Consider the following 14,403-nt stretch of genomic DNA (forward strand, 5'->3'; position numbering starts at 1 on the left):
GAGTATTGTACATTTCAAAATTGCTGAGAGTAAATTTCAAATGTCTTCATCATAAAATATGTTAAGTATTTGAGATGATGGCTATGTTAACTTGCTTGATTTAATTATTCCACATTGTATTCATAAATCATAGCATCACTTTGTGCCCCATAAATTTATACAATTATAATTTGTCAATTTACAATGTAAAAAAAAAAAATGATGACTAACAGTGTGACCTTTAGGCTAGATCCTAGACACGCTGACTGCGTCTATAAATGAGGACACTCAGCTAAATAACCTCTAATCTCTGTTGTAGCTCCAACCTTTTATAAAAGGGAATAATTTCAGTTTCCCAGCAAGTTTGTAGGGGGAAATTTTCAGTTCACTACAACTCTATTTTAGTTTCTATTACTTGCGTGGTGATTTTTCTGTATATAATTTGTTTTTGTTTTTTTTTAATTTGTCTTTGGTGTTTTGTTTTTTGTTTATTTGTTTATTTTTGAGACAGGGTCTCCCTCTGTAGCCCAGGCTGCAGTGCAGTGGAATGATCACAGTTTGCTGCAGCCTCATACTCCTGGGCTCAAGCAATCCTCCCACCTCAGCCTCCCAAGTAGCTAGGACAATAGGCATGCACCACCATGCCTGGCTAACTTTTTTTTTGCAGAAACTGGTCGCGCCATGTTGCCCAGGCTGGTCTCTAACTCCTGAGCTCAGGTGATCTTCCCGCCTTGGCCTCCCAAAGTGCTGGCATTACAGGTATGAGCCACTGTGCCTGGCCTTCATAATTGTTTAATGAGTGCTCAGTGCTCAGTCACTTTCAACTCAAGTAAGTCTGTTCTTTACCAAACCAAAGAGCTATGTTTCAAACATTCCCCCAAAACGTGATGTTAGTCCTGTTTCTCAAACATGATAATAGAGCTAAAGAGTAGAGTAATTCTTCCAGCTCTTTTGTACTTTTCAGTTCTTCAGCAATTCTGTCAAGCCTAAAACTAATTTTATTTTTCATTCAAAATTTTGCACATATTTTCAGCATTGTTGTTTTTATTCCTTTGGACCTAAACTAGAAAGAAATCAAATTATAATTCTTGGATGCTGAAATATGGCTCTCATTTATTTGTTTAATTTTTTTTTTTGGTTTTTGGTTTTTGGTTTTTTGAGACAGAGTTGCATTCTTGTTGCCCAGGCTGGAGTGCAATGGCGTGATCTCGGCTTACTGCAACCTCTGCCTCCCGGGTTCAAGCGATTCTCCTGCCTTAGCCTCCCAAGTAGCTGAGATTATAGGCATGCGCCACCATGCCTGGCTAATTTGTTTATTGTTAGTAGAGACGGGGTTGCTCCATGTTGGTCAGGCTTGTCTCGAACTCCCAACCTCAGGTGCTGTGCCCCCCTTGGCCTCCCAAAGTGCTGGGAGTACAGGTGTGAGCCACTGCACCTGGCCTTATTTGTTTAGTTTTTATAACATAATAAACACCTGTGGACCCCCAACACAAAAGCAAGTGTGTTGATATTAACCCACATCTAACCATGCAATTTTAGAACTGTTGAAATTTTAAATATAATTTTATTGCAGGTAGTAATTTTTTTTTTTTTCCGAGACAAAGTCTTGCCCTGTCACCTAGTCTGGAGTGCAATGACACAATCTCGGCTCACTGCAACCTCCACCTTCAGGGTTCAAGCGATTCTCCTGCCTCAGCCTCCCAAGTAGCTGGAATTACAGGCGCCTGCCACCACGCCTGGCTAATTTTTGTATTTTTAGTAGAGACGGGGTTTCACCATGTTGGCCAGGCTGGTCTCAAACTCCTAACCTCAGGTGATCCGCCAGCCTTGGCCTCCCAAAGTGCTGGGATTAGAGGTGTGAGCCACCGCGCCTGGCCGCAGTTAGCATTTCTTTAAGGACAACATGATTGAGTTTTTAATAAAAATATGATAGTTCCAATCCTTTTGATAGAAGATGTTCCCAGTAAGTAAATTATATGTTGACTGAGCATGCACTGTTGAAATAGATGTGCTTTAAAGTCATATATTCACCTTATGAGCTATGTGGCATTAGACAAATTAATCAATTACCCTGAACCCTATTTCATAATCTGTAAAATTGGGAGAATAGCTGTCTTAAAGAGTTACCTAAGGAATAAAGTACTGTGTGTGCTATCACCTGGTGCTTAATATGTTTTTACTGTTTTAATTCTAGGCTCTTGTCTGAGCATTTCAACATGCATGTTTGAATGCTCCACTTCCCCCACTAGATGGCACTAGTTGCTAAATGCAGTGCTAACTACTCTGCCTAGTCCACGGGAATCATTGATATTAGAGGAAACATTTGAAAGAGCTGGTAAAGACTGTGAAAGTGTTATAAAGTTGATCTTAGGTAAAACAAGAAAGAATTTCTTGGCCAGGCGCGATGGCTCACACCTGTAATCCCAGCACTTTGGGAAGCCAAGGTAGGCAGATCACCTGAGGTCAGGAGTTTGAGACCAGCTTCGTCAACATGGTGAAACCCCATCTCTACTAAAAAAATACAAAAATTAGCCAGGCATGGTGGCACACACCTGTAATCCCAGCTACTTGGGAGGCTGAGGCAGGAGAATTGCTTGAACCCAGGAGGGGGAGGTTGCAGTGAGCTAAGATTGCACCACTGCACTGCAGCCTGGCGACAGAGTGAGACTCCGTATCAAAAAAAAAAAAAAAAAGAATTCCTTGTATTGTGGAAAAATCACATCAGTGTACAGCATAAACACAAAACAAAAATAGCGAAACATGTTAAGGAATAGTTTAACAGTCAGATCATGTGGAGCTTTTTAAACTATATTAGGAGTTGCATTTGGTTCCAAGTGCAGTGGAAAGCCATTGATAAATTTTAAGCAGAGAATTGTTAGGATATCATTTATCTTTTTAAAATACCATTCTGGTGCTTCTATTTTTTAAAGATACTGTTAAAGAGATTGAAAACAGAAGACACAAAGTTGAAAATAATATTTATAGCACATAAACGACTTATCTACAATATATAAAGAATTCCTGTAAAGCTCTAAATAAGAAAAAGACAAAACAATAGAAACATTGATAAACACTTGAAAAAGGAATTCACAGAAGGAATTCCAAATGGGCAATAAACATGGAAAGATGCTCAACCTCTTTCAGTAGTCAGGGAAAACAAATTAAAATCATAGTAAGAAACTATTACCTACCTTCATAATTGGTAAAAATGTATAAATGTGATCATTCCACAAGTTGACAAGGACATTTGCAGCAACAGGACAGTCCTGTGGGAAAGTAAATTGATGCAGTCACTTTGGAAAGGTGTAGTTAAGGAACAGGTAATATACCCTGGGACCTGGGATTTCCACTCCGATTTAAATATCCTAGGAAAAACCATGCACAGTGTAACAATATCTTTCATATACAAACACACTTAGCAGCATTGTTTGTAACTGACAAAAACTGGAGACAACACAAATGTTCATCAGCTGAACAATGGATAAGCAAATGAAGGTGTTTTTAATATATTGGAATGCTATAAAACAACAAGAGTGAAAGTGATCTAACAGCCTCATCCACAGAAAGGATGCTTTAAAAACGTAATGTAGAGCATAAAAAGCGAGGTAGAAAAGAATGCATATGGTATGATTCCGTTCAGATAAAGTTTAAAGCCTTGGCAATACAAAATTGTTTTTTGTTTTTTGTTTTTGAGACGGAGTCTAACATTGCCCAGGCTGGAGTGCAGTGGCACGATCTTAGCTCACTGCAACTTCCACCTCCCAGGTTCATGCCATTCTCCTTCCTCAGCCTCCCAAGTACCTGGGACCACAGGTGCCTGCCACCACACCTGGCTAATTTTTTGTATTTTTAGTAGAGACAGGATTTCACCGTGTCAGCCAGGATGGTCTCGATCTCCTGACCTCGTGATCCGCCGGCCTTGGCCTCCGAAAGTGCTGGGATTACAGGCATGAGCCCCTGCGCCCAGCCACGAAATTGTATTGTTTAGAAATGCGTACTTGAGTGATACAAATGAGAAATTGTATGAGAATGGTGGTGACCTCTGATGAGGAGAGAAGAGGCTGCTGGGGTGATGGCTGTGGTCTTTCACCACCAGGATGGTAGTTAACTTTGCATATTTCCTTTATATTTATTCATCCAACTGTATTTTATATTTTACTTACTTTTTCTGCATGTGTTTTATTTCACAATATAAAACATTTTAAAAATACACACACACTGACTCCTATGTGGAAAATTGTTCATGGGCAATAATGGAAAGTAATGTAGGTGAGAGAGAATGGGAGTGGGGGCTTGGACCAGGGCCATGGTAGTAGTAGAGATGGAGAGAAATAGATCCAGGAGGTAGGACTCATGGGACTTGCTAACAGATTGTTTCTTCCTGTTCTTTATGATAGTTCATAAACCAGAAAAGGTCACATGGACGGAAGCAGCAGGAAGCATTCGGGATGGAGTGCGCGCCTATACAGCTCTGCATTATCTTTCTCATGTCTCTCCTGGAAAATCAGTGCTGATAATGGATGGAGCAAGTGTAGGTGCTAATGGTTTTGTTAAGAAACAGAGCAGCATATAGTAAACTTAGGAAATTTAGCAATGAGCCATCCGTTTGCTAATATAATTCTTTGCCAATAGGTTATTGATTGACTTTTTTTCCAGTGTCCTATTTTGTTATAATAAGCAGCTTTTATCAATAGAAGATCAAAGTTAGATTTAGTGTGATTAGTTTATGACTTTGAATCTGCTGGTACATTAAAAAGCAGACAAGCCATTTTTATTCACTCTTGTTAGACAAAGCCTAAGATACCGCATGAGCCCTTGAAGTCATAGTCCAGAACTCCCTACCAGCTTTGTAGCCTATTTCCCACCCTCACACTTACGTTGACCAAGTATTGGCATTTTATATATAGATGGATCACACAAAAGATCAGCACGTCCTAATGTAAACATATTACATATACCAAAACAGTGCAAGACACTAAAACAATATGTAAAATACTGTCATCTAAAAATGTCAAGAAAAACTTGAAATTAACTTATAGTTCTCTTTTCTAACTGGCTTATGATTAAATGCTTTCTTCCTGCTTTTCTTTGAAGAAAAGGCAGAGCTGTCTTCAGCATTGGCTTCAGCCTGATGTCCAACATCAGGATAGTAGTGTTTCCCCGAACTTACCCCATGGGTCTGAACAGGATGGAGCTTTTGAAGTGTTTTGATCTTCAAAGAGAGGTAGCTGGACTCCCATATATAGTATATAATTAGCTTAGACCATCACACTGACAAGGCCCAGTTTTCTCTTTGCAAGGCCATGTGTCTGAATGTGACCCTCCATCCTTGAAATTATGTGCTGTGGTCAGACCGAGTGACAGCTTGTGGCATGCAGCTTTTCCACCACCCCTTGTAAAGAAGAAAGTCAATCAAATATTTCCACTCTTAAAATTGCCCATAACTGTGCTCTTTTCCTATTAGATAACATTTTAAAATATACTAACGTAACACTAAAGAATTACACTTTATTAAATAATATAAAGAAATCAATTTGATATGGCCTCTGCCCTATAACCGTACACCCACTGTATATTTTTTTTCTACACAGGCATTTGGTACAATAGCTATTCAGTTAGCACATCATAGAGGAGCCAAAGTGATTTCAACAGCATGCAGCCTTGAAGATAAGCAGTGCCTTGAAAGATTCAGACCTCCCATAGGTGGGTAGTATTACAAGCACAGATTTTAAAACAAGGAATTTTGGAGGAAAATCACCTTTAAAAATGTACTTGTAAAACCAAGTACAAAATCCTTGGCCAGGTGCAGTGGCCCACGACTGTAACCCCAGCACCTTGGGAGGCCAGGGTAGGAGGATCACTTGAGCCCAGGAGTTTGAGATCAGCCTGAGCAACATAGAAGACCTCATCTATATATAATCTTAAAAAAAAAAAAAACTTATAAAATCCCAAACGAAAGTCAGTTTGAAAATGCAGTGTATGTGCTATCTCCCAATTTACTTTTTTTTTTTTTTTTTTTTTTTGAGACAGGGTCTCACTCTGTCACCCAGCTGGAGTACAATGGCACAATCATGGCTCACTGCAGTATGGACCTCCCCAGGGACAGGTGATCCTCCCACCTCAGCCACCTGAGTAGCTGGGACTGCAGGCATATGCCATCACACCCGGCTAATTTTTTGTATTTTTTGTAGAGATGGGTTTAGCCATGTTGCCTAGGCTGGTATCAAACTTCTGAGCTCAAGCAATGCACCCACCTTGGCCTCCCAAAGTGCTGGAATTACAGGCATGAGCCACCATATCCAGCCCCAATTTACTTAAGTGATAGTTTTAATTTTAATTACTTACGTTTTTTGTAAACTTACATTTTTCAGTTTTTTCCTCTTTGCCCCATTGTTTTCAACAATTTACTCAACTTTGAATTAGGTGAACTTTGATGCAGTTTAGAAACACCTGATGCAGGCTGGGTGCGGAAGAACTAGAAACGAGCCTCAGAGAACTAACTTCTCCAAGGATATACACCTAGTAAAGGACTGGAATGAGATTTGAACCCAGGCCTGACAGTAAAGCTCACATTAATTTCCATTGTTACATTATGCTTGTGACAGAGATAACCAAGAAATAGAAGGAAGGCAATACAGGGGCTGAAGAAAGGAAGAGATAAGGAAAAAGAAGAGATTTGAAAATAGAATGGAGAAAGAGAGCATAGGCTGGGCGTGGTGGCTCACACCTGTAATCCCAGCACTTTGGGAGCTGAGGCAGGTGGATCACTTGAGGTCAGGAGTTCAAGACCAGCCTGGCCAACATGATGAAACCCCATCTCTATTAAAAATACAAAAATTAGCTGGGCGTGGTAGCAGATGCCTGTAATCCCAGCTACTCAGGAGGCTGAGGCAGGAGAATTGGTAGAATCCAGGAGGTGGAGGTTGCAGTGAGTCGAGATGTCATTGCACTCCAGTCTGGGCAACAGAGTGAGAGTCCGCCTCAAAAGAAAAAAAAAAAAACAGCATGAATGGTCCGGGCACAGTGGCTTACACCTGTAATCCCAGCACTTTGGGAGGCCGAGGCAGGCAGATCACAAGGTCAGGAGATCGAGACCATCCTGGCTAACATGGTGAAACCCATCTCTACTAAAAATACAAAAAAAAATGAACCAGTGTGGTGGCGGGCACCTGTAGTCCCAGCTACTCGGGAGGCTGAGGGAGGATAATGGCATGAATCTAGGAGGCGGAGCTTGCAGTGAGCCGAGATCATGCCACTGCACTCCAGCCTGGGTGACACAGCGAGACTCCATCTCAAAAAAAAAAAAAAAAAAGCATGAATGGTGTGAATAAAAAGAACATGAATGAAGGGAAAATTCCTTATTTGTTAATTTGCCTTTCCTAGATTACTTTGTCCCCTTTCCCTTTTGTCCTCTTCCTCCTTCCCTCCAAATCCTAGATTACTCTGTTGGACTACACCACTAATCTGGGCAGCTCTAAGAGGAATTCTCTTCAACTAGAAGGTCTTAAAAGATACAGAAAGGAAATACAAACATGTTGTTATTTGCCAGTTCAAAATTCTGAGAATTATTTTTAATTCTGTCAATAATTTATATTCTATTAATATGATACTACTAATATCCTTTAATGCAGCCAGTTAAAATCTATTTAATTTGTACTGACTCTTCTAAAAATCATGTTCCTTTTCCTTAGCTTTAAGATTTTTCTTCATTTGGGAGAGTAAGTGGGGAAGAGAGGGGGATTTCTATGACTGAGAAACGGTGAAACAGCCTCTAGCAGATAATTACCTTATTATACAAATACAGACTGTTACCAGCTGACAGTGTTTTGATTTAGGATTTTCAAAATGTTACGATGGGTTTATTGGATATTAAGTGCATTTTTGACTTACAGTGGGTATATTGGGATGTAGCCCATCATAAAGATGAGCATCATCTGTATATTTTGATGCTTTTTAGCTCTAAAGACTATTAAATATGAACATACTTGAGAACCTACTTAATCTAGCTGGGGGTGGTGACTCACACCTATAATCCCAGGGATTCAGGAGGCCAAGACAGGAGGATCACATGAGGCCAAGAGTTCAAAAATAGCTTAGGCAACATAGCAAGACCCTGTCCCTACAAAAAAATTTAAAAAAATTAGCCAGGCATGGTGGCATGTACCTGTAGTCCTAGCTTCTTGGGAGGCTAGGGCAGGAGGATTGCTTGAACCCAGGAGTTGAAGGCTACAGTGGGCTGTGATCACGCCACTGCACCCTATCCTAGGCAATGGAGTGAGACCCTATCTGGAAAAAAAAAAAAAAAAAAAGAAAGAAACTGACTTAATCTTCCAGTTTATGTCTTATTATATATGTACCTCTGTGTTTTCAGATTCTTAATTCTGGCAACATACCCTATAGCTATAGAAAATAGTGCTGTGTGTCAACAGACCAGCCTTGGATCACCTTCTCCTCAAAATGTTCACATTTTAATTTTATTAAATATATAGGTCTCTTCGTTTAGACTGCTATATCCCATATTGGGTTAGATGAGAAAAAGTATAATTTAAATTGACTTTCTCCCTTTAAATTCAGTAATTGTTTGAATTGCTTAACTCATTTCAAAGAATAGATATTTATTTGCTTTTCTTTTTCTTTTTCCCTGATTTGTTTGTGTTGATCACATACAGAACAGTACAATTGCCTGATTTCCTGTCCTTTACAGCCCGAGTGATTGATGTATCTAATGGGAAAGTTCATGTTGCTGAAAGCTGTTTGGAAGAAACAGGTGGCCTGGGAGTAGATATTGTCCTAGATGCTGGAGGTAGGTACCTTACGAAATTAGTAGCCTGTGTAGTTTTTTTAGTTTGATGAATTTAAGAAAAAAATTTAGGGCATAATTATTAATGCACTTATTAAACTGGATGTTGAGTTTTGGGTTTTGTTTTTAACTAAAGACTTTTTAATTTAAATTGGAACTTCTACTTTATTCTCATTGTAAGTACTGTATGTAAGAGAGAACATGCTTATCTTTTACAGTGTAGACCGGGGTGTCGCTTCCCTGGCCACGTTGGAAGAAGAATTGTCTTAGGCCACACATAAAATACATTAACACTAATGATATCTGATGAGCTAAAAAAAAAAAAAAAAAAAATCTAAAAAATGTCTTACAATGTTTTAAGAAAGTTACGTATTTGTGTGGGCCGTATTTAAAGCCATCCTGGGCAGGCTGCGGGTTGGACGAGCTTGGTGTAGACATTAGAGTAACAAATGACATATTGCTACAAGAAATCTAGAAACATGGCCTCCTCAGTAGTTCCCAGATAACACAGCATCATTGCGATGCCTTTTCAGTCCCATCTGCTGTGTGAGGCTGCCTTCTATTGGATAGTTGATGTCTGCAGTCTCTATTTGGAAAATGCCAAAGTTTGTTCCAGTTTCACTTTCTTGAATGTTTTTAGTTTAACCAGTATTTTTTTAACACTTACTCTGAACACCCTTAAGTAATAGCATGACTCCTAAAGGGTAGGTTTTACAGGACTGCAAAGTGCTTCTGTTTATACTTTGGTAGAATTTATCTTCTAATTTGAAAATCATGGATGAATATGGTTATGACTATCGTGTGGTTTTTTAAACCAGTATTTTCTAAGATTTGAAAATAGCTCAGGATAATCTGTCAGTGGAAGTAAATTCATACTTTATTGCATCATTTTTTCATATGGACATTTCAGTAATTATGTTAAGACTATCCTGAGTCTGAGTTTTTTAACTGGGAATCAACTCATCTCACTATATTAAGCTATCAGTGTTAATGATCAGATTTGGTTATGTGTTACATTACCTTGCCTGGTTTTCAAATGAAGATAGACTTTTTATCTTTATTTATTTCTATAATAAATAGATTTACAATAAATTGTAATTAAATGGAGAATAAATTTTATGATCAGTTTAATGCAAAAAGTAGATTTTATGGTGTCAGAATACATTGTGTGTGGCTTTTTCTAAGAAAAATGTTTCCTCATTCGTACATTAAAAAGTAAAGAGAGTGCCGGACACAGTGGTCTGCGCCTGTAGTCCCAACTACTCATGAGGCTGAGGCTGGAGGATTGCTGGAGTCCAGGCCAGCCTGGGCAACATAGTAAGACTTTGTCTCTAAATAAATAAGAACTTGTTTGAAGAATAAATTTTTGTCAGATTTTTATAAAATATATTTCTTCTCTCTCTCTCTTGTTTTTTTTTTAAACTATTCCCTTGCAAGTGAGATTGTATAGTAAAGATGATGAACCAGCTGTAAAACTACAACTACTACCACATAAACATGATATCATCACACTTCTTGGTGTTGGAGGCCACTGGGTAACAACAGAAGAAAACCTTCAGGTATTATCAGAAACCGTAAAGCATTACCATTACACCAAAGGGGTGTAATTAACAAATAATAAAGTCTAAGTTATTTGAGGCAAAGAGTGTGACTAAATTAGTATAAAATCTGGTCCAGGCGCGGTGGCTCACACCTATAATTCCAGCACTATGGGAGGCCGAGGCGGGTAGATCACTTGAGGCCAGGAGTTCAAGACCAGCCTGGCCAACATGGTGAAACCCTGTCTCTAGAAAAAATACAAAAATTAGCCAGGCATGGTGGTGCAGGCTTATATTCCCATCTCCTTGGGAGGCTGAGGGCTGAGGCATGAGAATTACTTGAACCTGGGAGGCGGAGGTTGCAGTGAGCTGAGATTGCACTACTCTACACCAGCCTGGGTCACAGAGCAAGACTCTGTCTCATAAAAAGAAAATCTGAATCATAAAGAAATTTACCTTTATTTTTCATTCCATATTTTATATGTAGCTACATATTTTATATGTAGAAATGTAGCTTTTTTTTACTTTAGCAACATGTTGGCCAAATTGTTGAAATACTGCCTACCAGAGACATATTTTCAGCAATGAAGTATAATTTTATTTAGTGATTTAGACATGTGACTTATGATTTTTTTTTTTGGAACGAAGTTTCACTCTTGTTGTCCAGGCTGGAGCACAATGGCACGATCTCAGCTCACTGTAAACTCTGCCTCCCGGGTTCAAGCAATTCTCCTGCCTCAGCTTCCTAAGTAGCTAGGATTACAGGCGCCTGCCACCACGCAAGGCTAATTTTTGTGTATTTAGTAGAGACGGGGTTTCACCATGTTGACCAGGCTGGTCTTGAACTTCTGACCTCAGGTGATCCACCTGCCTCGGCCTACCAAAGTGCTGGGATTACAGGCGTGAGACACCACGCCCGGCATGAATTTTTAATAGTATTTCAGATAGCATTTTTGCTATCTGAACATCGTTGACATATACTTAGCAAAATATTTCCGTATAAAATTATCACAATTTCCTAATTATTCAAACTGGAATTACTATACATGTTTATGTATGTTATCTCTCAAGGTTATCTTTTTCAGCATTCTAGTTACATATTTACATGATGGCTGATATGCAAATACCATAATTCTCACATACCAATCTTCACTGATTTTCCAACACCCTCATGAAGATGGCGAGAAAAGACACACACACACCCCTCCCATTTCATCACCAGGACTCTAGATCGGCCTTGCATCTGCCATGTACTTATCATCGTTCATCGTTCTGGACCATGAAATAGAAAATATTATCATTTACATGTTATTAAATGTTATTTATGTGCATATTTTTGTGATTTGGACATCATTTAATTTGTGTAGAAGTTTTTCTGACTCAAGATACCAATCATCCTGCTGTTAAACTCACAATAATTGATTAGTCTTTGTTTTATTCTATCCAAGCTGGATCCTCCAGATAGCCATTGCCTTTTCCTCAAGGGAGCAACGTTAGCTTTCCTGAATGATGAAGTCTGGAATTTGTCAAATGTACAACAGGGAAAATATCTTTATATCCTTTTTATCGACTGATTTGAGTTTCTGGCTTGAAACCTTGTACTGTACTAAGTTCTTTCATTACGATAATAGGAAATAATAATAGCAGTTAAGTTTCCTTAAGTATGCCAAACAGTGTTCCAAGTGCCTTGCAAGTATTCATTTAAACATTAAAGCAGCCTTTTGAGATGTAAGTCCTGTTCCCATCCCCATTTCACAGGTGAAGAAGCTGAAGCCTAGAGATGTTGATACAGACTCAAGGATGCAGCAAGTGGCGGAACAAGAATCACACTCAGGCAGTCTCTCTTCTTTCTGAATGGAGATAAGCCATAAGATACGTGGAAAATTTTGTTTTTAACCTGACGTTAAGGAAATTACACATCACCTTGAAAGGTTGCACACTTACTCCTATGATGGTGCCATTGCACAGAAACATTTCAGAATACTTTTCTAAATTAAAGAGTTTGTGGAGTGTTTTATAAATATCAATGCTAGTAAATCTTTATCAAATGAAGATGGGTTTGAGTTTTGAAACAGAAGTCATTCAGAGATAAGTCTGGTGTGATTGAAGCCAAATCATTCCAGTTGAGTAAAAATAATAAAAAGTTTGGAATATGCCGGGTGCAGTGGCTCACGCCTGTAATCCCAGCACTTTGGGAGGCTGAGGTAGGCGGATCACGAGGTCAGGAGATCAAGACCATCCTGGCTAACACGGTGAAACCCCGTCTCTACTAAAAATACAAAAAATTAGCCGGGCATGGTGGTGGGTGCCTGTAGTTCCAGCTACTTGGGAGGCTGAGGCAGGAGAATGGTGTGAACCCGGGAGGCAGGGCTTGCAGTGAGCCGAGATCGAGCCACTGTACTCCAGCCTGGGAGACAGCAAGACTCCGCCTCAAAAAAAAAAAAAAAGTTTGGAATATACAAACAATTTCAAAAAGAAAGGTCCAAACCTCTTTAGAGTAGGGTCAACTTAAGAATTCCTTTTATTTCTAAAATGTCTGGCTTAGAGGCAGCAGCACTTGCTAAAAGTTTTAATGTATTGGATAAAAAAAAATAAGTTATCATTACTTGATAGAGCATACGTGTGTTTCTGAAGATTTATATAGCCTTACACTTGTCTCTAGTGAATATCATACTTTACATTTCTTAAATGTGCCTAGTCATATATGTGTGATACATATAAAGGCCAGTTCCCTCCGGAAGCAATGACAGAATTTATTCAGAGCTTTAAAATAGTTATGTAGGCCGGACGTGGTGGCACGCACCTGTAGTCCCAGCTACTCATGAGGCTGAGGCAGGAGAATCGCTTGAGCCTGGGAGGCAGAGGTTTCAGTGAGCTGAGATCGTGCTGCTGCACTCCAGCCTGGTGACAGAGCGAGACTCCTCTCAAAAAAAAAGTTACATAATTAGTATACTGCATGTATTGAGTTTTAAGGAGTAGATTTCAAAACCCCTTCTTGTAGTGCATGTATGAATTTAAAGTTGTTTGATTAAATATTTCCTATTAAATTTGAAAATTAGATTTAACTTTCTAAAAGGATTTTTAATTAATGTCATTTTTTAAAAAGGTACACGGGCTGGTGCAGTAGCTCATGCCTGTAATCCCAGCACTTTGGGAGGATGAGGTGGGCAGATCACGAAGTCAGGAAATCGAGACCATCCTGGCTAACATGATGAAACCCCCGTCTCTACTAAAAATACAAAAAAAAAAAAATTAGTTGGGCGTGGTGGCACACGCCTGTAGTCCCAGCTACTCTGGAGGCTGAGGCAGGGGAATTGCTTGAACCTGGGCGGCGGAGGTTGCAGTGAGCTGAGATCGCGCCACTGCACTCTAGCCTGGAGACGGTGCGAGACTCCATCTCAAAAAAAAAAAAAAAAGTATATGTCCAATCCAATAACATTGTAATTATTAGGAATAACATTGTAATTATTAAGAATAACATGGAGTGATGCTACAATGGAGAATACCACGTGGCTATTAAAAGTAACATTAGTTAATATTGGAATACTATGTAGCTATTAGTTTTGAATCTTACATGTTGGAAACTAGACTGACTGCTTTGCTGTATATAACTTAATTCTCTCAAACCACCTCTCCCGATAAGAAGGCGATTTTAACCTATTTGACAAATTCTTGGACCAAGTTGAAACATGACGTGTATATGAAATACTGTACATTTTCCAGAATCAGAAATATATGCTATGCACACAGGTGAGAATTTTGTTAACAGCAATAGGAAGGGAACTTGCAGGGATGTGAATTAGTAAATTTATATTCTTCAGTTTTCTTGTAAAAATATTTTTAAATGACTTATATTTTCTAATTTGCATTTTCTTTTTCTTTTTTTTTTGAGACGGAGTCTCACTCTGTCACCAAGGCTGGAGTGAAGTGGCGCCATCTTGGCTCACTGCAACCTCTGTCTCCCACGTTCAAGCAATTCTCCTGTCTCAGCCTCCCAAGTAGCTGAGACTGTAGGCGCATGCCACCATGCCCGGCTAATTTTTGTATTTTTAGTAGAGGTAGGATTTCATCATATTGGTCAGGCTG

General features: G+C 39.2%; 1 protein-coding gene across 7 annotated transcripts in view; it reads left to right on the forward strand.

Moving 5' to 3' along the window:
- The window catches only part of CRYZL1 (crystallin zeta like 1), a 51,848-nt gene that overhangs the window by 33,978 nt on the left and 3,467 nt on the right, over window positions 1–14,403 (forward strand). For 3 of the 7 annotated variants that reach the window (XM_077995803.1, XM_077995802.1, XM_015132990.3), the window contains 5 exons: window positions 4,377–4,510; window positions 5,571–5,682; window positions 8,684–8,782; window positions 10,217–10,338; window positions 11,766–11,871. In XM_077995803.1, coding sequence (XP_077851929.1) covers window positions 4,377–4,510; window positions 5,571–5,682; window positions 8,684–8,782; window positions 10,217–10,338; window positions 11,766–11,871 — 573 coding nt within the window. Of the gene's footprint in view, window positions 1–4,376; window positions 4,511–5,570; window positions 5,683–8,683; window positions 8,783–10,216; window positions 10,339–11,388; window positions 11,649–11,765; window positions 11,872–11,989; window positions 12,366–14,403 lie in introns of those variants that run through there. The other 4 variants (XM_077995805.1, XM_077995806.1, XM_077995807.1 and 1 more) reach the window with 4 other exon arrangements.

Source organism: Macaca mulatta, chromosome 3 (genome assembly GCF_049350105.2).
Source record: "Macaca mulatta isolate MMU2019108-1 chromosome 3, T2T-MMU8v2.0, whole genome shotgun sequence".
Taxonomy (NCBI): domain Eukaryota; kingdom Metazoa; phylum Chordata; class Mammalia; order Primates; family Cercopithecidae; genus Macaca; species Macaca mulatta.